General features: G+C 47.0%; 2 protein-coding genes across 4 annotated transcripts; one reads left to right on the forward strand and one right to left on the reverse strand.

Moving 5' to 3' along the window:
• Positions 1-25: 25 nt before the first annotated feature.
• Positions 26-16514, forward strand: GSTZ1 (glutathione S-transferase zeta 1). 3 transcript variants are annotated; one of them, XR_010783826.1, is made up of 10 exons: positions 26-131; positions 3139-3190; positions 3773-3840; positions 4652-4732; positions 5183-5308; positions 5877-5952; positions 6764-6816; positions 8099-8148; positions 8897-9081; positions 10980-16514. XR_010783826.1 is itself a non-coding variant. In XM_066552270.1 (9 exons), exons 1-9 carry the CDS (start codon positions 108-110, stop codon positions 9021-9023), a joined length of 657 nt encoding a protein of 218 aa, XP_066408367.1. In that variant the 5' UTR covers positions 26-107; the 3' UTR covers positions 9024-9260. The 3 variants fall into 3 exon arrangements, 1 of the variants encoding a protein (XP_066408367.1); XR_010783825.1 differs by lacking the exon at positions 10980-16514 and adding an exon at positions 9683-10956; XM_066552270.1 differs by lacking the exon at positions 10980-16514 and having other exon boundaries at positions 8897-9260.
• LOC136558226 (rab9 effector protein with kelch motifs-like) lies at positions 10193-13141 on the reverse strand. Its single transcript, XM_066552548.1, has 6 exons — positions 12998-13141; positions 12072-12271; positions 11683-11774; positions 11321-11375; positions 10543-10640; positions 10193-10407 (listed from the first exon to the last, which is right to left on the reverse strand). Exons 1-6 carry the CDS (start codon positions 13139-13141, stop codon positions 10193-10195), a joined length of 804 nt encoding a protein of 267 aa, XP_066408645.1.
• Positions 16515-21490: the final 4976 nt, after the last annotated feature.

Consider the following 21490-nt stretch of genomic DNA (forward strand, 5'->3'; position numbering starts at 1 on the left):
GGCGCATGCTGGGCCGGAGTGCGGCGGGCGCGGGGCACGCCGGGGGATGCAGTCCCGGCCATGCGGTGCCGGCAGCCGCCGAGCCCTGAGCGCAGGCCGGGACGGCGATGAGCGCCGCCGCCGCCGCCAAGGTAGGCGGCGCTGGCTCCGCGCTTTCCCCGCGGGCGGGAGGGGAGCGGGGGGCGATGGCGGCGCCACGGCCGGTGGGAGCGGGGCTTGGGGCGGCGGCTCTCCGCCTTCGGCCTGCGCGGGCCTCGCTCGGTTCGGCCTCGTCGCCGGCTGTGGCTTTTGGTACCGCGGGAAGGCCGGGATGGCGGGTCCCGGGAGGAGCGCGCCCCCGCTGCCCCGGCCTGCACCCGTGTCTCTGTCGCAATGGAAAGTAAGGAATTTAACCTCGTGCTAAATAAAATGCTTCAGTGTGCCGATGCTTTTAGCCGTGCTCCTTACTTAGCATATTTTATTGGCGTGCACTGTTCACACCAATTCCTGCTGAAGAGAGATACTTAGAATTTAGGAGCAAATCTGTTCTTTCTGCTTTCCATTTGAACCCAGCAGGGTACAAGCTGTGCCTTTCGGGCACCGAGGTGTCCCCTGCGGCAGCCCCCAAGGAGCAGTGTATGTGTGCAGGCTGCTGGGCTTGGTGGGTCTCAGGAAAGGTGAGAGATTTGGCCTTTCCAAGTGCATCCCATTTATCCCCCTGGAAAAAGGTGATGTGCAGAGTAGACCGTACTACTCTGAAGAAGACAGAAAACCTAAGAGGTCAACATATAAAGTTAGGGGCGTTTCTTCCGTCTTTCACAACAGGGAAGTGTGTTTCCCAAATTTTTACTCTGGACTGGTATTTAAGCCCAAACTTTCCTCACTGATTGCCAGAAATGAAAACAGAACCAAACCAGAACTCTCAGTAGACATCAAGCAAACCCTGTCCTCCTGCATCATCCCAGCTCCAACCAGGCTAAGCTGCAGGGTTTGGGGATTTTATCTCACAGGGTTGTAAATGCCGGAAATTCTTTCCTGAGACTTCCTTGGACCATACTCAGCATTTCCTCAGAGGAAATGCTGACAGTGTTGCTCTGGGATCTGTCCACTAAGGAGAAAACATTTCTGTTGTCTGTAGTCTTTACTTAGCTGATTATTTTTGCCTGTGATCTGCCCTGCTGATTGGAGCAAAACAGCATGAACTCAAGAGATCACTCCATGCCCCAGCCTCTGGAGACAGTTCCCAGCTGAACGTTGGGTTGGTTTCCATGTTCTTTTTTGTGAAATCCCCCAGGGCCTTGAAATTATAGAGCAAGGCAATTAGCATAGCACAGTTTATTCCAAATGATAGCATAGGCTGTAAAACCAAAAACGAACTGCAGAGAGAATCAGGAGAAATGTCTCTGCTGGCTGAGAGGCCAGAGTCCAAAATAGACATAGTGAAGGACATGAATTTCTGAGCCAAAAAATCATTAGCCACGTCCTCAGGAAATGAAAGTAAAATTAGTATCTCATGACTGCTCTATTTTCTCTTTTGAAGCCATAGTTTCTGTTTCTTTCCCTGAAACTCACCAGGCTAGACATTTGAAAAATGAACATAGCTGATATTTCTAATGCCCTGATCCCAGGAGAATTTAAGAAAACCAGTAAATATATTATCCACTTAAGTGTTACCAGTACTTTCCATCTCTTTCCTCCTCACTTATAAATCTGAGTAATTTAGTCAAAGACATACCTCATTTGAAGTTATTTGAGCCAATCTAAACCATAAGAGAAGCATGAACTTTACAAAGAGGACTGGAGCACAGAGATCACCAGTGTCTCTGGTTTTCTGTTGACAGACTATAATTGAGCATATCTGTGCATTCTTTTGTCTTGCTGCTAAATCTCTGGAAAAACTTCCATGCATTTTGGGTGGGTAGAGACACAGAGAGATCTATGGCATGCCATGGGATCTGTGTAAGCAAGGAGAGACATGATTACAGGTTTATTTAGAGACATACAGAGGTACCAATTTCCTGTGCGGAAAGAAAAAGCTCTGACACAAAAAAAAAATGTGCAGTCTTTTATTTTACATGGAGTTGGTCTGAGGGCAGAGTAGCAGCTTCTCCCATATCTGGAATGTAGAAAATCCCCTGTACTGGCTAATACTGGTGGGAGGGGAGCTACAGGAGCACACCATGGAATCTTCCTGCAAAGGCAGCCCATTCCCAGAGCTAGCAATCATTCCCTAGTGAAAAATAAATTCTGCATGCAGCTTTGGTTTTAATTTTTTGTTCTCCAGGGTTAGATTTCTGCACTGGCAACTGGTGACAGCTTGTGAGGCTCTGCAGACACCTTATTTATTTCTGGATGAAAAGCCATGGAAATAAGAATGGATCCCACATGCACTTCCAAGCTTAAATCTCGTTAATGGTTTTGATATCAGGGCTGGGAGAGGGTGACTGCAGTGACTCAGGATTGAATCTAATTGGCTGGTTTTTGTGTCCTGGGCACAGACTGGGGGGCAAAGTCCTTATTGGTTTTAAGAGAGAAGCCTTCCCCCATGCCAGCTGAGTTAAAAGGGAAAACACAGACGTTTTTATTTCGTGGAGGCAACTGCACACACTTACCATGGCATCTGAAAAGGTGAGAGTTTGGACAGGGTGGAAGCATCTGGGAAGGCTGCCTTAGTCTCATAGTTCAGGTAGAGATGAATTGTCTGTCTTCATGGCTTTCAGCTCAAACAGCAGAAGCTCTTATTGCTTGGAAAGAAATCTGGCTTTTCCCTGCATGGCTGCAAAAGCTATTTCATATCATAGAAATACCCAGGTGCTTGGCACAATCAGTACAGAAATTGTTTCAGAAATCTAAGATGGGACAGAAGTTAGCAATATTGGATATGGACAAAGAGGGAAGCTTTATAGGGACTAATTTCAAGGTCATTTCTGCATTGCTGGAAACATCATGTGCAACTGGATAATGAGAAGGCTATTATGAGAGACAGTGATGCTACCTGTATGCCCAAATCAGGAACAGTTACTTTCAGAAAGGAGCCCTCTCCTCCAAACATTGCTCTCCCCTTAGAGTTCCTGAAATGCCTTCTGCTCATGCATTCTTTTCCTTACAGTCAATACCCTGGTGCTCCCAGCATATAACCTTTTATCTTTCTCTTCTCAGCCAATACTTTACAGCTATTTCCGAAGTTCCTGTTCTTGGAGAGTGCGAATCGGTAAGATTCAGTGTTCATCTCTCTTTTTTTTTGTCTCAGTATTGCAGCATTCTCCCCTTCACTAACCCAATTAATCAATTACTTATTAACAGAGAGGTCAGCAAACATGAGCCTGGAACAGTGAGGCATCTCCCCGTGGGGAGGGTGGGGAAGAGAGCATCTTACCTGGAGCAGGTGGAATAGAGGGGAACAGATAAGAGGGCTTCACGATACTACCTCAGACTCTGGCCTGCCCAGGTCATAAGAGCTAAGCAGGGCTGGGAATGGTCCCTACTTGTACTGAGACAGAAAGGTTTTAAAGCTGAGCACATGGTCCTGCCCTCTATAAGCTGAATCAGGAAGGGCTGTGCTGCAAAAAGTTGCAAAGCTTATTTTGAAAAATGCAGTGGTTTTGGCAGGACTGGTCTTTAGTACTTTGGTCATGCGTGTGCTGGAGTACTGTCTTCTCAGTGGACTCAGGCCACCCTCCTTGAGGGAGAGGGTCATTTTTCCAAATGTAGATGCTAACATTTTTCTGAACCCATTACCAATGAAACTGGTCCCATTGTAGCTGTCTGAAGCTGTACACTCTGCTCTCCCTAGCACTGGCTCTGAAAGGAATTTCTTATGACCTGGTCCCAGTGAACCTCATTAAGGATGGAGGACAGCAGGTAAGGATAAAAATACCACTGCTCTCTCCAGGGTACTGAACTTGGGGATCATGAGGAGACTTGAGATTAGCACTAGAAAGTTCACAGGCAAAGTTACTGAATTCCTCACCACTTCTTTGTAATTAATAGTTGCTTTCAGCCAGTATTCCCTGCCATGTGACACAGGAGGAGAATATGACTACAGGAGACTAGAGGCTTTTTCCTCTCTCAAACATTTGTGACGGAATCCATAAGGCTGAAGATCTTTTGCTTACCCTGATACAACTAAATATATCTTGAGCACAGACTTCAGAGAAGCTGCCCCACACTTTAAACAGACTCAGCCTGATTCAATTAGCAACAGAAGCATAGAGGCAGGGATGTACAAAAAATGCTAAATTATATTGCAGGGGGTTGAAAAGGGCCTGCAAAAGGAAGAGGTGGCTTGCCAAAAGAGATCTTCACTGAGGCCTTACTTGGTCCGTAGGAGGGAGTTGTGCACCTTGTGGTACCACAGGCTCAATGGGTTGGTATGGGCTAAGGCAGAGTTGGACAACTGGGACAGTAATGGTGGCACTGATGCAGTACCACTGGGCATTGCAGTGGTGCTTTATCAAGAGATAATGCAGTCTGGGCCAGGATGCAGTGATCCCTGAGCCCTAGTGAGAGCTTAGTAGGCTAATAGTACAGCATAATTTACTGCAAAGATTAATATTAAGGTAGAGAGAAAAAAGAAGAAGGAAAACAAATTTGGTGACTGGGTTCTGGGAGAAGAAAACAAGGAAAAAGAATTTCTCATTGCTGTAGAGTAATTTCAGGTTTGTTTCCACAGTTTTCTGCTGAATTCAAGGCACTGAATCCAATGCAGCAAGTCCCAGCCTTGAAAATTGATGGCATCATCCTTTCTCAGTCGGTGAGTTATGAGCCACATCCCTGTTAACCTTTCACTCCAGCCTGCTGCCCAATCTGGATGGGATGGCTTTGTCCCATCTTTTTCCCCAGAGCTCTCACCTATACATGGGAAAAAAGCTGGCATTTATGGTCCCACTTGGGAACAGAAATAGCACATATTCCCGGATGGGAAACTACTGTCAAGGATTTAAGTTCAATTCTCCACCTTTCACTAAGCAGTTTGTAATCTGATTTTGATGGCTGTTCCATGGTTTGCCTGAAATTACAGCTGGACCAAATGACAAGGTCACAGGCAGATGTCAGAGAGGTTATTCTGTTCTTTGGGTTGGTAACAAACTGCATTCAAAAGCTATTGTATTGTCTTGGATCGGCTCCCCTTTCCCAGGTGTCCAGTATGTGAAGTTTTCCTTGGCTCTGCAATAACCTCCCATTATCTCTTTGTTCATTACAGCTAGCTATAATTAATTACCTTGAAGAGACACATCCTAACCCCAGGCTTCTGCCCCAAGATCCAAAGAAGAGAGCCCAAGTCAGAATGATCGCTGATCACATTGCCTCTGGCATTCAGCCACTCCAGGTACTGCCATGTCAGATCCATGCAAGTGAGAAAATCAGAAAGAATTTATGTCTCTGAAATTCTCAATCTCCTTAAATTGTTGCCAGCCAACCAGGTGGCAGAACTTCAGACTGGTGTGGTAGCAGATAAAATCTGCTTAACCTCTGCCTGATCTAGATACCAATGGCACCAATAAAGTATTTCCAACACAGCAAATACTAGAGCATCCCAGGGTTCTTTCCAGAAAGAGCTGAATCCATATGGTTTTACTGCTGAGTGTAGGATGTTTTAGGAAGAAGAGAATTGAGCAGCTGAAAAGGAAGAGGCAAAGGGATACCCTGGCAACTGTTACAGAAGGGTAGTGCCAAGAGAAGGATACAGCAGGGTGTGTGATTTGGTGCAGGTGAGGTCAGGGCTGACCCAACCAAGTGAGCTCAGGCCAGCCTTGGCAACTGAGTTCAGGCAACCCCTGAACTCAGGGGTCCAGCCTTGGCAACTCGTCATCTCCCCTCTCCTCCACTGGATGACACAGTGGGTAAGATCCAGCCAGCAGTAGTTATCTAACCTAGAGATTGCTTTGCCTTCACAGAACCTGAGTGTCCTGAAACAAATGGGGGATAAAAAAATGGAATGGGCTCAGAACTGTATCACATCTGGCTTTCAAGGTACATCCCACATCCAAAATGATCAGTATTTCGCCTGACCTTACAAAATGCTGCACCACTGGCATTCTACTTGCCTTTTTCAAGTAGAACCACAGATATTCCTAGGCTGGTGTGCTAGGGTCCTGCCTTGCTGGCAGAGACAGTGCTCTCCCTGCCCAGAGTCTTGTCCAGGACTGGTAGCTCCCCAGAATCTCAGAGGAAAGATGTGCACAGAACACTTCCACTGCTGCACATGGAAGAGGGGAAGCCTGGTGCCATCCTGCACATTGCAGCAGTTGATTCATTCTGAAGCACCAGGGCTCACAGCACTTCTAAAGTTCTTCATATACATAGATAGATAGGCTTTTGTAATTGGACACCTAATAGCAAACTCCCACAGAGTTTAGCAAGTAGCAGAGTATTTCTTTGCCTTTTGGAGAGAAATAAAGTGCTTTTTGTTCCCTCAAAATCCTTCCTCCCCATGTGTCACAATGACAGGCCCATCTTCACTTCGTGACAGACACAAACTGACTGAACCTTTGCATTTTTCCCCTCCCCAATCATGTATTTCTACATTAACCTCATAGTATTTCAAGTGCATTGTCTAAAGCAGCTGAAATCACCCTGGGTCCAAAAAAGCTGAAGAACCCTAAAGACTCCCATAACTATAGTAAGATTTCCATTCCTTCTAGTTTCTCCCAAAATACTCCTTTTTCATATTCTGCTCGGGGTTAAGATGCCCTTGTACCTAATTCCCAGTCTAGAAAGTGTTTGGTGTCCCTTTCAATTGACTTTCCAATGCCTCATTCCAGTGTACCACCTCTCTTGACAGCACTGGAGCAGATTCTGCACAACACTGCTGGACGCTACTGTGTGGGGGATGAAGTAAGTATCTGAGAGAGCCCTGTGTGCTACTGCAGGACTGAAAAGCCCAGTACCTTCCCCTAAATGAGGAAAGAAAATTAGTTGAGGAGACAAGAGCACAACTCCATCCAGTGCCTAGAATTACATGCAGTGCCTTCACCATAAAGAACAGCTGCATGGATGCTACTTAGGCCATTTCTGACTGGCAGGGAGTTATGGAGATGTTTATTTGTCCCTGCCTATAGCCTGCTGGTGGCCAGATTCTGCAGCTGTATCTAGGATCTGGCTGGTACTAGACGATGTGGAAAAAGATGATCTATCATTTCATCTTTATGGGATTTGGTCTTCAACATGTCCTGACATCTGGACAAAGCTTGGTTCAAGAAACTGGGTTCAGTTCTTAGCTCTGTTCTATGGAACCTTTAACCAGCTTGTATTTTTCTGCTCTGATCATCCAGTTTTAACTGGACAGATTTCTGGACAATGTACAGATTTCTCAGAGCTCACATAAAAGCTGTTCTGCCCCTTACCAAACTAGAGGTATCTCAGGTCTTTTCCATTAATTAGTTCTGCTGCCAGGTAAAAGATCTTTCCTATAAAAGCCTTAGAAAAAAGGAAGGCTCCAGCATTATTCTGGGATGCAGAGAATTGTATAGTAGCAGCCTTATGGAGCCCTTGGTAGGCAAAGGCTACTTACAAGATCTAATGTTGGAGAATAACATGTGCTTTGAGAGGCACCCAGGGCTTTGTGACTGGGGAGCAGGGTGGGAGCAGCTGCCTCTCTCTGTGCAGACAGGCAGCCAGCAGCATGGCCATTAAGTCTTCCTTTCAGATTGCAAGTCTCTGAGCCTGTGTACAGAGGCCCTATCACATACCAAGTCTTGACATTGGCAGGACCTGCTTTATACTCCTGCAGTGCAAACAAGCAAAATTTATTTAACTTTTTCCAGCCACGCAAACACCCCTCTCCCTCCATCACCTCCCTCTGCAGCTTGCCAGCAGATGTGTTGGCTTAGAGGCAGTTGCCATAGAAGCACAGTGTCCTTGAGGTCATAATAATCAGCTGGTAAATATAAAGCTCCCTAAAAGCTTAGGTCTTCTCCTAGTAACTGCAATGAAGTTCTTTTTCTTGTACTGTTGCTGTAGTATTAATGCTGAATTAAATAATTAGATCATCATGACAACTCCTCTGTACTGGCTGACAAAATAATTTCTGTCCTGGTCTTAAAGTCTGCCACCACTGGGAAGTGTGAGGGGACAGGCTCTGAGTTATTCTAACCTCTTTTCTCTGCTATATTTGCAGGTTTCCATGGCTGATCTGTGTTTAGTGCCTCAAGTTGCCAATGCTGAAAGGTAATTAAGGCTAAGTATGAGATATTCTTCAACACACCTACTTATGCTGGGCTTAAGGTAGAGCTTACCTTCTGCTGCTCCTTATGCCTGTTAGAAAGCGTCCCTCCTGCCTGCCCTATCCACTTCTGTTTCTTCTCTCTACAAATTTTCCTACTTCATAAATACTGTCTCTTTTGGAAGTAATGAATTGTGGTCTCCTTTTAGAGGCCCCTGGGGAAACCTGATCTATCACCTTAGAAAAGCTGAGGTTGCCCACACTCCATGTTCTCTGTCCCCGTTTGCTTTATTCTTACACTGTACACAGAAAGAAGAGATTAATCAGACTTTATTTAAAGCCTTAAACCCATACAAGTAGGCTGCATGATTCCCAGGAAAAGCAGGGTCTTCCTACCTTGTGCTGCACATTACATAAAAATCTAGTGAAAATCACACAATGACAGAATCATTGGGGTTGGAAGGGAATTCTGGAGGTCACCCAGTCCAATTTCCCTGCTAGAGGAAGTGGCACAGGATTGCATCCAGCTTGGTTTTGAGTATCTCTAGAGAGGGAGACTTTACAACCTCTCCAGGCACTGATTAATCTCTCTAGCATTTGTTTGTAAACCTACAAGGATGAACCTTTTCTGTTAGTGTAAATGCCTGTGAGATTCTCCCATACTAGGCAGGCCTATAACACTGCTCTGCACTTCTGCTCACTGCTGCACTGCCTCTCCAACTCAGTACTTCACAAATTGTTTTCCTTTTACAGATTCAAAGTGGACATGGGTCCATATCCCACAATAACCAGAATAAATAAAGCTCTCTTGGAGTTAGAGGCCTTCAAAATAAGCCACCCTTCCCGGCAGCCAGATACTCCTGCAGAGCTGCGAGCTTGAAGCCTTTCTACTCATTAAATCTGCAAAGCTGCCATGATAAAGAAGACAACACCTACAGGTTGAGTATGACTTTAGTGCCAGTGCCTTCCCTTTTGTCTGGGTGGGAAGGACAGAGGACCTGGAAATAGTGTGGATGACTTACAGGAGCTATGCCTGTGCTGGAATACGTGCAGCTACTAGTTTTTTCTATGCAGTCTATCTCCATGAAGCAGATTAAAGCAGAAGTATCCATAATGATCAGAAGTTCCTTCTGTATGGCTTTGGGTTGGGGAATGTGACCACAAACAACTGTGAGGCATTGAGTCAATTCTGTGTTCCCCACAGGGGCTACTTCTTTCTACCATCTAGAGAAAGAGCATCAGGGAATCAGTGTACAGTGTGCTTACCCTTGGAGCTGCCTCAGAGCCACAGCACAGTCATCAGCTCCATGGATATAAACAATCAGATCTAGTCTCTGATGGAAGATAGCTTAACTCTTGTTGGGGTCTTGAAAGAGCCAAGTTGGCAGCTCTGTCACCCCTTGCAATAATAAGAGCAGTCACATGGATTTTATAAAAAGTCTACCTAGAGCAAAGCTAGGTGATGGTGCCTTAGACAGCAAGGCACAACCAGCTCTCTTCCCTACAATGAAAATTATGTTCTCTTTTTCTCATCCTCAGATACTGCTCTAGGTGGTTTCCTAGCCTTCAGCTGCAGACTGTTGCCCAAGGAAATCCCACCCCAGATTCCCTCCAAACCAGAACCATGCCTGTATTTTTACTGTAAAATAGCAGCAGTAAATACCATTTCACTCATCCCAAATGAAACCAAACACCTAAGTCACCCACAATGCTGAAAGCACCCTGGGAATTCCAGCGAAAAACCTGTAGGGGAAGAAAGGAACCCATAACCTTTGTCTGTGTTCTTGTGCAGAGTCAGCTCAGATCCCACTGAATGTTTTGGCACCTGAGCCCAGATATATGTATATATGTATACAAGTACCCTAGGAAAACAATACCCATGGCCTTCAGACCGTACAAACCCACAGTCTCTTGTACCAAGGTGCCATTCACCTACATACAGATAGATACCTGGACTGCCTAGTTGCTTAGACTCATTTATTGCCATCCATGTCTGTATCTAGGCTGGTGAAGAGCCTTGCTGTTCAGGCTCATTCTGTGAATCATGCATTATCCTAGGTCCAGCTGGATCTTGAGGGTGCTGTTATAAAAGGTCCCAGCACAGTTGGAGCCCCCAAAGACCAACACCGTGTGCAGCTTCTGCTCCTCTTTGTTCTCCTTGTCCATATCTATCAAGTGGGCAGGAGTCAGGTCAAGCAATGTGTGGCCAGCTCGGGGAACAGAGCAGAGGTCGTGGTGGATCACTGTGCTCCATGAAAGAGTGTCTGAAGTGGAAAGGAGATATCAATATCGACAAGCCCATTCCTAGTGCAAGGGATGAGACACATGAACTAGACTAGATGTTCAGAAACACCACTGCAGCCCCAGAGCTATCAAAACAGGGCAGGAGAGTCACTCACCTAAGTGGAAGACAAAGGCATCTTGCAAGGCTCCTTTGGCATTGCAGCCTCCACTGATCAGAACCTTCTGGTCCGACACAGCCAGAGCTGCGTGAAAGCTGTGACCAAAGCAAAGTCAAAAGGTGACTGCAACAAAACCTGCTGGGATGGCCTCAGTCAGCAACAGGCAGGGATTGGCAGACTTGATTAGGAGGTTGGGGGCTTAAGCTGCAGGAAGAAAGTTGACTTCTGCTTCTCTCTGCCCTGACTTGCAGAATAACCCTAAAAGAGATGTTTGCCTCTGCAGGTCAGGCCACAATCAGGCCTGAATAGCAATTCATTATCTCAGAAGGAGCTATCAAAACTCCTATGCTTTGCTCTGTGGGGTGAGATAGCAGGGTAGCTGGGCTCTGCACTGATTTAGATCATTGTTCTAGTGAGCAATTCTGTCCTTTTAGGAACAACATAGTCCTGGTACAGGAGTTTCTTCCTCTGCGTGGCACAACACCTGTCCAGGCACTGTGAAGACCAGACAGCAGGCCATACAGTTTACTAGCACACAGCAGAAAACTTACCCTAGCCTGAAAGACAGATTTCCAGGGAGACTACAGAATATCCCTGCACACCATACAGGCACCAACAGCACAGGAACTCCTGGCCCCACAGTGGAGAGAAGATCCACTGTATTTTGACTAGTGGAACAGAGATATGCAGCTGGGTCTGATCACAAGTACTGTTTAAACCTGGCTTCAAAGAGAAATGACAGAAGATAGCTCCTGGATCTGCAAGAGAATCTTACCTACGTGCAGAAGGCTGTCCTGCCAGGAGAGGGACTGATGTGTACTCCATGAAACCTGACAGAGAAAAGGCAGGTGAAATGTCCAAAAACCTCAGCCTCATAACTAGACAAAAACTTAGATACTCTGCCACATCAACAATGCCTCTGCCTTATCTGTTACCCAAACTTCTTCCAAAAAAGCCATTGTTTTTCCTTCTTTCCCTCCCTTATTGCTCCAGAAAGGGTTTTTTTTTAACCCTAGTTTTCATCTCCATTGCCTAGTCAGTAGTTTGTATAATGCTCTTGCTATTTTCCCATTGAGCACACCTCACTCCCAAGTCCCTGTCTTGGAAAAGACCTTTTCAAGGCACAGACTTTCTTACCCAGATCCAGAATGTGCATGTCACTGAGGTAGACAGAAGTCCTCTGACCCCCAAAAATCACCAGCTTGTTTTTCAATAGAGTAGCTGAATGCCTGGGCAGAGAGCAAACAAATTAATAAAACATCTTCAGCAAGTTCCCAAAACTTCCATTTTAGCCTTGGCCTCTTCTACTGGGCTGCCATAGCTTCAGTCTACACCTGGGACAAAATCCCATCAGGATTCACAACAGGAGGTACTGAAAATCCCAGTGCTCTAAACACAGCTCTATCTTAAAGAATACATGGTGGAGAGCAATCACCTAATATTTAAGAAATCACACTGGTGTGGGAGGGAAGATAAGCAGAGGTTTCCTGCACTATTTTGGATAGCTGGAATTAAAGCACTCTCACCCAAGCCTAGGAAGAGGCTTCTCCCCTTCTGAAATGGGCTGATACCAAATTTCATGCTCTGGATTGAAGACATAGAGCATATTGCTGCAGGGTGCAACTGCCAGTGATGCCTTTCTGGGGAAAGTTCCTCCAAAAACAAAGAGCTCCTTGTTGTAGATAGTTGCACTGTGGTAGGTGAGCGCTGGTATCCTCCCTTTAGCCTAGAAAGATTTCAATATTATTTGTTACAAGAAGTGCATTATTTACTGCATGACTCATAGGAAAGGGCTCACATCATGCAATGAGTTTGACAAGTCTCAATTTTCCCTTAATGGCTCCCCTGCCAGATCTTTGTTGCACAGGCAGACAGTACATTCTTTGCATTCTTTGCACCAGAATGCTCTGATAAGAAAAGGAAGTCAGCCTCCCACACCTTCCTCAGAAGATCTCAGGGAATAGAAAGATCTCATCAGGCTTACTCTGTAAAAGTCGTTTTGTGCTTTACCAGGAAAGAGACAGATAGTCCCATGCTGACAAGGGCTCAGAATTCTGCTGTACTCAGGGCAGTTCCTGATTTGAGAAGACTGGCTCTGCACCTCAGCATCTGGTGCTGCCCTCAATTACACCATATAAAATGAGAGGCCATTTCCCTCCACTGCTTGTACAGTACCTCCCACCACTGAGCTTGGTCAGGCAAAGCCCTCTGCAGCAGCCATTTTTTCCCATTGCTTCATTCATTGTAGGCACAGCTCCTGGTTTCTGTTCAGCATGTGGCTTTTCAACAGAGCCTCCTAATACCTGTCAAACCCAGCTATGCATCTCAGACAGCCTACACCAACAGTGGACCAACACCACTGGACTAAGGACATGTGCATATGGACTGCCACATTCAGACAGAACCTGCCGCTCCTCCTGCACTTTTGTCTTGGAAGAGATGCAGTACTCACAGCCACAAAGAGCCATTTCCAGGTGACTGTGTCCAGAATGTAAATGCTGCTGTAGTCTTTGTCCTCCCTTATGCCCCCAAAGATGTAGATCCGCTTGGTGTCAGGGTCATAGGTGGCTGTGTGACCATGCAAGCATGATGGCATGGCATTTTGTAGCTGGAGACCCACTGGAAGCCATAAATCACTGTCTGTGGGAGCAACAGCAGACACATGGTGTGGGAGTTCAAAAATGTCCTTGATTGCTCTAGATTTAAAGAATATGTCATAAAATCTTTACTCAAAACCTTGCTCCCTTTGCCTCCTCCTCTCCTTTGATTGAGCTAGAGGGAACTCATACAGAATGGTTTCTGTAAGGAATGATGGGGAATGGCAAGGTGAAAGAGAAGACCAGTGAGATACAGAAAGACACAAGGCACTGGAATTGTATCTCACACTTTCCCACCAGTCACCACACACAGACTGCAAACTGCACTGTTGCTTTTACCCCTTAAAATTCCAACTCTTTCCAGAACTTCTACCTTAGCTCCTAGAGTGCTCTCAAGTATAATCCCAGAATCTCATAAGGCACTCTATGCTGTCAGCTCAGCCTGGTGACGTGCCAGATGTGATGCCTTTGCTGTCCCCTCTATATGCACAGATCTCCAAGTACCCCCTCCCATCTGCTTGAGCTATCCTTGAGTCCCACTGTGTCCCCATTGCTTTTCACAAAGTCTGAAGTCCCCTAAAGTCCCCACCAATTTCCAGCTTCCAAAGAGCATCCCTGCAGGACTGTTGATTGACACCTTCTCCACCAATGAGAACAGCTGTCCCCAGGTCACTGAGGCACATGGCATGGCACCACCGAGGGCTGGGACTGCCTGGGGAGGGAAGAGCACAGGCCTGTGAGCAGTCAGACAGGATACCCTCAGCTCCCTCCCTTCCCTGCTGGGGAGAACGAGCCACCTGAATGCTCACAGGGGGGAAATGGTAAGACAAGGGCCCCTGCTCCCTGCAGAGGAGAAAGACATACCTCCCTGAGGAATATTTTCACTTGGCTTGGGGGAGTAATTGCTGTACTTAGAGAGACCTCAGGAGCAAGGAGCAGCTGGATGTAGGATGCATTCAGGCTGCCACTTCAGACAGGATGTCCCCCATTTACTACCCCACCTCCAGAAGTGGGTATCTCACTTGTTGTGAGTTGTGCTACCCACCCTGCACTACTCCTCATAGAGGGAGGGCTACCCAGGGACAGCTCATCAGTGCCTAAGACAGAACAATCAGAAGCCTGGAGCTGTTTCCAGAGGTATTCCTTGTACTGCTCTGTTCCTCCTCCCTTCCCCTCCCAGGACCCTGCAGTTGGCTGAGCAAGCTAAAAAAATATTTTTAAAATCAAAGTCTATTTCATATCTTACCTTTTTTCCTCAAAGAGCTATGTACCCAGAGGTGTGCCTGAGATTCAGAGGGGCTAAAGAAACATATTTGAGAGCCTGACAGTACTGGAAGCACTGGTGGCAATTACATGAAGAGGAACAGTATATACACATGACCTACTTGTTATTCTTGATCACTGGGGAGATACAGGATGAAGCATGGGAGGCTTCTGATATTGAAGGGAAGAAATATCATCACTGAGTGACTGATAAGACAAACCAGGGTCTAGGAACCAAATCCTCACCTTCCAACTCCTTCACTGCCAGATCTGCAGAGGGAACACAGAGATGGCCCCATAATGCATCCAGCAGACATACTGTGAAAAGTGCTCAGCTCCACTGTGTAAGAGCCCTTTGACCTTCCTTCCTCCAACCTCCAGCACAAAGCTACCTCACTGCAACAAACAAGGTGCAAGACCAAGCATCATGAATTAAGTCTCATCAGAAGAAAATAGGTAAGAGCAGGGCACACTTCCTCTGACTGCCAAATACTGTCACCATTGCATTTTACCCCTCTGATAGAAGTTCATTTCCCCCCTTCTCACACTGCCTGCAGCAGAAAAAACTTTATGATGAAGCTATATTTGCCTTTACGACAAACAAGGCAAGTCCTAATAAGTCATTTCTTCTGGGAACCACTAAGTTATTGCCAAACCTCTACACATAAACTTGGTCACACTATGGAGTTGACTTGGAATTCCCACTCCAGAAGCCTAAGGTTTTGTTTCCAAATCCTTTGGCAGTTACCTTCTCACTACTCAAAAGCCAGTACAATTACACTAATTACATATATATATATATTCCTTTTCATATTCTCTATACTATTGTGGTGGTTTGACAGGAAATGTGTTTTTTGAGATGCTGTGTTTTTGGCCAATGGATATTCAGACTTTAATATTGGCATTTAACCTGACCATTGAGACATAGACACGCCTCTGAGAACACAGGGTTAAAAGCAGAGCTCTCCCCTGAGAAGGTCTCTCTTGGGTTTCCGGCGAGAAAGAGTTCGGGTCTCTCCCCCGGCCCAGCTGCTGGCTGGGCAGAAGGAGGAGAAAAGCCATGTAGCCGAGAGAAGTAAGCCTGAGCCCGGGGGTAGAAGAGTAGAAGAGAGAGAGACCGAGAGCCATCGGGCAGCCCCCCCTGAGAGACACAGAGAGAGAGAGAGACACCGGGAGCCATCGGGCAGCCCCCCCAGAGAGAGACACAGAGAGAGAGAGAAAGAGAGCCGCTGCCTGAGACTGTAACCTTGAGACTTGATAAACATGGGCCTGCGCCGGCAGCACGGCTGAGACGGAGAAGAGAGGAGGGTTCAGCCGGCCGCTTGTAAGAGCTTTTAACCCCTTTTTAGAGAATGAGAACTTTACAGAACATTGACCTTTTCTAGAAGATAGAGTAGAAGATGAAGAAAGAAATGGGCCAGTGTGAGAAAAGTCTGGGCGAGTGAGAGATAGTAAAAAAATAGAGAAGAATCCTAGTGAGAAGAGATGATGGAGTAGCTTTTGCTAGACTCTTTTTGTATAGCCATAGACAGAACCATGTTCCTTGTGACACAGAGACTGCATTCTAGGGGGAGGCAAGGGCCTCAGAACCAAGAGGGTTCAGTGTTGATGCCCCTCGGCCCCAGGGGGTGAAAATATAGGGGGGACAGGTGTCCCAAAAAAGAGATTGTAGAAACAAGTGTCCCAAAAGAGAGACTGTGCCTTTTTTTAGATCGAGACAGAGCATCCTTAAAAGACAACCCTAGAAGCAGTTCTGGTCCATGTTCAGTAGTGAGAGCACTAGACATGAAAAAGAAGAAGTCACGACAGCAGATGTACTCTAGGTGATGCCACGAGTGACACAGAAACACACGAAGCTTCAGCTGTGTTTCCAGGGGAAGCCCATGGCACAAGAAAGACTCCTCTCCTCTTGATGAACTGAAGATTGATTGTCTAAAAAGTAGTGCTAGACTGAGAGTTAGTAATTTGAAGAACAAAATATATTGTGTTAGAAATTTGGTGGGGGGGAGGAGGAAATGCACTTGTGAAGTTTTCATTTTCCCTGTGTGTGTGTTCCTTTTTATCTGTAGTTGTAAAGTAGTTAATAAAGTTCTAGTTCTTTTTCCCTAAGTAAGAGCCTGCTTTGCTTATTCCTGGTCACATCTCACAGCAAAAACCAGAGAAAAAGTATCTTCATAAGAAGCACTAGCATTGTGCCAGTGTCAAACCATGACAACTATAATAATAACCAGTGTCTTCCATAGACCAAGTGGTATGCTGTTAGCAGGGGTACAAACACACTAATGCAGAGGTTACAGAAGGTAACTTTCTTGTGCCTCAATTTACTCTTTTGTAAAACAAGGTTAACAATATTTGCCTTAGTTTATAAAACACTTTTACTTGTATGAAAAGATAGGCATTATGTCAGAGTAAAAAGTGGTGGCACTAAGACGTTATACCCCATGTTCTATTTCTAGCCTTTTCCCAGCAGGCAAAAACTCATTGAGCAGCTAAATAAATAAAGTGCATTCTCAGTATTTCAAAGCCAGACATACAAGCCCATTATGCCTTGGAGGTACATAGAGAAATGGAATGGGAAGGTGCAGCCCAGCAGCATAGATCATTCAGACAAGATCTGTAAAATAAAGTTGGAAGCTACCAGAATTACCTTCTTCATCAAGATCTCTCTCAGATGTTGTGGGTTCAAATAAAACCTTTCTGGGCTTTTTGGAGTGGACTCTTGGTGGTCCTTGGTCAGGACTCTTCTTCCAGGCCTCATTGGATTCCACCTTTCCAGCTGGTGGCTTCAGAGCACAGGGTACCACCACGGTCCTCAGTGGTGGCCGGATGTCCTTCTTCACAGGCCTGGATGCTCTGGCAGCCACCTCTGAGCTCTGACTCTTAACCTGTGACATGAGCCCCAGCCAAATCAGCCCCAAAGAAAGATACCTGAGGCTACTGTGAATTGCATCTTACTGGGCCAGAGATGTGGTAGCTGTGTTTAGGCTCATCTTCCCATTGAGCTTTAAGGGTGAACATGCCATCAGTATTAGCTGCCAAACAGATGCTGAGCAGTGCAGCTATCTGCTGCTGTGTGCTTTCAGACTGCTGGCTGCTGGGCACAGCTAAAACATGGAAGGGCAAAAAGCCTATCTGTACTAGGAATGAAGGGGCTGGTTGACCATCCCACCAAGGATTACTACATTCAACATTTAAAAAGGCATTTCAATGGAAAATATATCTTTCTTCAGCACAAGAGAAACTTTGGCTCCAGAACTTGCTTATCCATATCTCCACCAAAAAAATGGCAGCAAATGTTTCAGCTAGACATGAACTGAATTGCTACTGGTGAGGGAGAAGATACTAAGAAAAAAGTGAAATAACAAGGTGACTTCAAAATACCCATACCTCAGTAGGATCCTCCAGGTCCTGGCCAAGGGTCCTATCATCTGCTGGAAGCACTGGTGACTGGCTGGTCTCTGGTACAAGGAAGGGATGGACAGGTGTACTGCTGGAGACACCTCGGAGAAGCTGCAACAGAAACAGCAACAGAACCCTTAGCACGTTATCCTCCATCCACAGAAAGGATGACCAAAATCATATCTTGCAAGGGACAGATTCCCTGCAATGAATAACCTGCCTTTCATCTCCCACACCAACAAAACAAGCAAGTAAAAGAAAAGCCAGGCACTGTAAGATGCTAAATCCAGTGGCTTCAGCTCAAGGTAAAACAACTATGTAAGTGCCAAAGACTCAGGAGAGAGCGAGACTGGAAGTAAACAGCTGTTGGCTGCCTGTCTCCTGCCACACACAAGGTGTTCTGGCAAAACTGTGTTCAGAGGATAGGCCCGGAGCATCACAGAGCTTTCAGGCTCAGCAAAGACATGCATTAACAGATTCAAGTTTGTCACCTCTACTTTGGAGTAGCAGAGAAGGAAAAGGAGAGCAAAAAAGGAGATTCTGGGGCTGAGAAGTGACATTTAGGACCCTGGACAGGAAGAGAGGAGTGTCAGTTCTTTTACCTGTCCACTGACAGTCAGAACAAGCCTCACAGGGTTGCCTTTGTCCATCTCTTTCAACGAGGCCATGAAAAGATCTGTTCTCCAGTCGCCTTCCCACACCAGAGACCTGCATAAGGGACCATGGCTTTTCAGCCCACAAGTGACACTGACCAGGACAAAATTCCTGCTCCCATACTAGATGATAACAGCCCAAAGCCAAAAGAGATCCAGCCCTGAAAGCAGCCAGAAGGAACCACCACTAGAGAAAAACACCATGGTGGAGGACCAGCAGGATTTGGGTAACAGCAGCAGAACCAGGCAGCACCAGCGATCAGAAAACTTTTCTAGGATGCCCCTCCTGACACCCTGGCAGCTCCTGCTGTGACCTGCGGGTGGGCTCCAGCGTGCCGACCCGCTGTGGGGCAATGCCTTGGGACACCAGCACATCCACGGCGATGCTCGTGTCCGCAGAGTAACAGCTCCAGTCGCCCAGCCCGAACACCACCAGCTGCTTTGGCAATGGCAGGGGCAGCCAAGCCTGGAAACCCATCTGGCTGGAATGGCTGCAAAGGGGAGGGAAGAAAACCGAGAAATAGTAACCGAGGAGTAAAATAAAAGGTGAAAAAGTATATGAAAACTTCTGAAAACACTTTTATGCCAGGGAAGGGTGAAAGGAGAGGGCTTGTGTCATTTAAAGATGAAACCATGCAAGGATGCAGGGAAGGAGATAACCCGTGGGAAGGGAGAGCCGCCAGGGGCTGGAGCAGCGCAGCGACGCGGGCAGCGGCGTTTCCAGAGCGGGCCAAGGCACGGCGTGGGGGTGCCCGGCCCGCGGGGGAGCCCAACCCCGACAGGGCCCGGCCGCATCCGCACAGCGCCGGGGCGGGGCCGGGCCGCACCTGCCGAGCCGCCGCGGCGGCTCCCGCAGAGCCCACAACACGTAGAAGGCGAGGCCGCCTTGCCGGGCGCTGCCCCCGGGCCCCGGCCGGCCCCGGCGGCGGGCGCGCAGCATGGCCCCTGGTGAGCGGGCCGGGCCGCCGGGGCCGCAATTTAAGCAGCGCGGCGCAGCGGGGGTGGCCCCGGCATCCCCCGGCCCGGCCCGGCCCCACAGCTGCGGAGGGGCCCGGCCGGACCCGCCCTGCCCGCGGTGGGAGCGCCCGGGGCGCGGCCGTTCCCGCTAGGGGCCCGGCCGGCGCTAGCCCTGCCAAGCCCAGAGGAGGTCAGGGCAGTAGGGCCCGCTGCTCAGGCCTTCCGAAGCCGGGACCAGCCTTGCCTCGTACCAAATCAGCCTCTGTAGAATCACAGAATTTGGTTGGAAAAGACCTCTGAGATCGTCGAGAACAGCCAATGACCGAACTTCAGCATGTAAACTAGACATGGGCACTACACACCCAGTCCTTCCTTAGACAGCTCCAAGGATGGTGACTCCACCGCCTCCCCGTGCAGTCCATTCCAGTATATAATCACCCTTTCTGTGAAGAAATTCCTTCTAATGTCCAACCTAAACCTGCCCTGGCACAGCTTGAGATTATGTCCTCTTGTCCTGTCACTGGCTGCCTGGGTTAGGAGGCCAATTCCTACTTGCCTACAACCTCCTTTCAGGTAGTTGTAGAGAGTGATAAGTCTTCCCTGAGTCTTCTTTTCTGCAGCCTAGAACAACCCCAGCTCCCTCAGCCGCTCCTCAAAGAACTCGTGTTCCAGACAGTCACCATTTCTATAGCCCAAGCCACATGACCCTTTCCAGAGAGGGATAATTTGCTTTCCAATTCCTAAATGATGGTATCTGTACACATTTCTTGTAGCCTTCATGAAAAAGAGCAGGTGTGAACCTTGCTTCTCTTACTCTGCAGTCAGGGCTCATATTGAAGCTAGGATGGTGGCAGATACTCCTTAAACAGTAATGACGTGTGTGTGTGTGTGTGTGTGTGTGTGTGTGTGTGCGTGTGTTACTACAGAGGCTCCACTGGGTAACTGATACCACCTGTATAACAATGAGTAGCTCTGCTAAGCTTAAAACTGCTCTTGATAATCAAGGACTACTAAAAGCAGTGACAGGACTTCAGCAGCCAAACTACAATATTCTCCCTATTCACCTGAAACAGGGAAGAGCCACTTCCCTGGCAGAGGCAACAAAGCCTGCTGCAAGGCCTTCACAGTGCACCTCATGATCAGTGTTTCTGCTGCAGCCCATGCACAAAAGTTAGAGAAGGGGGAAGGGGAGTGGCAGAGTGGGGGTGGAACTTCCAGAGATGGGAAGAACTAATGTGAAATTTTGCATCACTTCCCTGCATCCCCACTGTTTTCCTTAGTTTTCCCCTTGGCCGTACACCCAAGCCAAGCACAAGGATGTATCGTGAGTGCATCATAATAAAGTACCTGAAGCACTGTTTCTCTTTGGTGGTCTTAAAATGCAATGAAACATCTTTAACTTGGCAGAATCATCTATCCTTTGAATCAGCTTGGTTTATGATTGCTCCTGCCCATCAAATAGTTTATAAAAGTGTTCCAAGGGACTAGAACAGAGAATTGAACCTCTGCAGCACTTGTCCTACCAAACTTGAAATGAGATAGGTGAGAAAAGATGACTCCTGCTACAGCCATCATTCCTCATTTTGACCAGCAAGTGCTTCTCTCAGGACATGTAAATAGAACCTCTGTAGTATGATAAAGCTGAGGGGCAAAGCAGCTGTGAGGAGCTGTGAAGGGCAAACACTTTTCTGTAGACAATTTAATGAGTATCTGGTAATCAAGAGATGTTTCTAAATCCTCCAGACTGAAAGCTGAAGTAACAAAGGAGCTAGGGGATCTCTGCAAATGGAGGTGACAAGTACCAGTATGAAAAACTGGAGGGTAAAGTATTCAAACTCTACCTATGTCCATTATATGAGCTTGTTCCTCTCCAATTCCTCAAGCATTCAGTACAATCTCAAGAAAAATATTCCAGTGAGTCATTTTAAGAGACAAAAGATTTCCTGGCTGGAACCATCATCATCATGAGCTGATAACAGAGCATTTTCCTATCTGTTTGCATCAGAATCTCCTGTACACTGCAAAGTATATTTTGCATATTTGCTTCTTCTTTGCTCCTAAAACTAACTGCATTCT

This window comes from Molothrus aeneus, chromosome 6 (assembly GCF_037042795.1).
Source record: "Molothrus aeneus isolate 106 chromosome 6, BPBGC_Maene_1.0, whole genome shotgun sequence".
NCBI classification, from domain to species: domain Eukaryota; kingdom Metazoa; phylum Chordata; class Aves; order Passeriformes; family Icteridae; genus Molothrus; species Molothrus aeneus.

Bases quoted from the DNA above. Each gene is read 5' to 3' on its own strand.
- GSTZ1 (XM_066552270.1), top strand. From the start codon at position 108: ATGAGCGCCGCCGCCGCCGCCAAG. The intron at 5,953-6,763 runs GTACATCCCACA...CTCTCTTGACAG, and splicing joins TATCACATCTGGCTTTCAAG to CACTGGAGCAGATTCTGCAC. The intron at 6,817-8,098 runs GTAAGTATCTGA...CTATATTTGCAG, and splicing joins GCTACTGTGTGGGGGATGAA to GTTTCCATGGCTGATCTGTG.
- LOC136558226 (XM_066552548.1), bottom strand. From the start codon at position 13,141: ATGCCATCATGCTTGCATGGTCACACAGCCACCTATGACCCTGACACC. The intron at 11,376-11,682 runs GTAAGAAAGTCT...TTTCTCTGTCAG, and splicing joins CATGCACATTCTGGATCTGG to GTTTCATGGAGTACACATCA. The intron at 10,641-11,320 runs GTAAGATTCTCT...CTTTGGTCACAG, and splicing joins GGACAGCCTTCTGCACGTAG to CTTTCACGCAGCTCTGGCTG.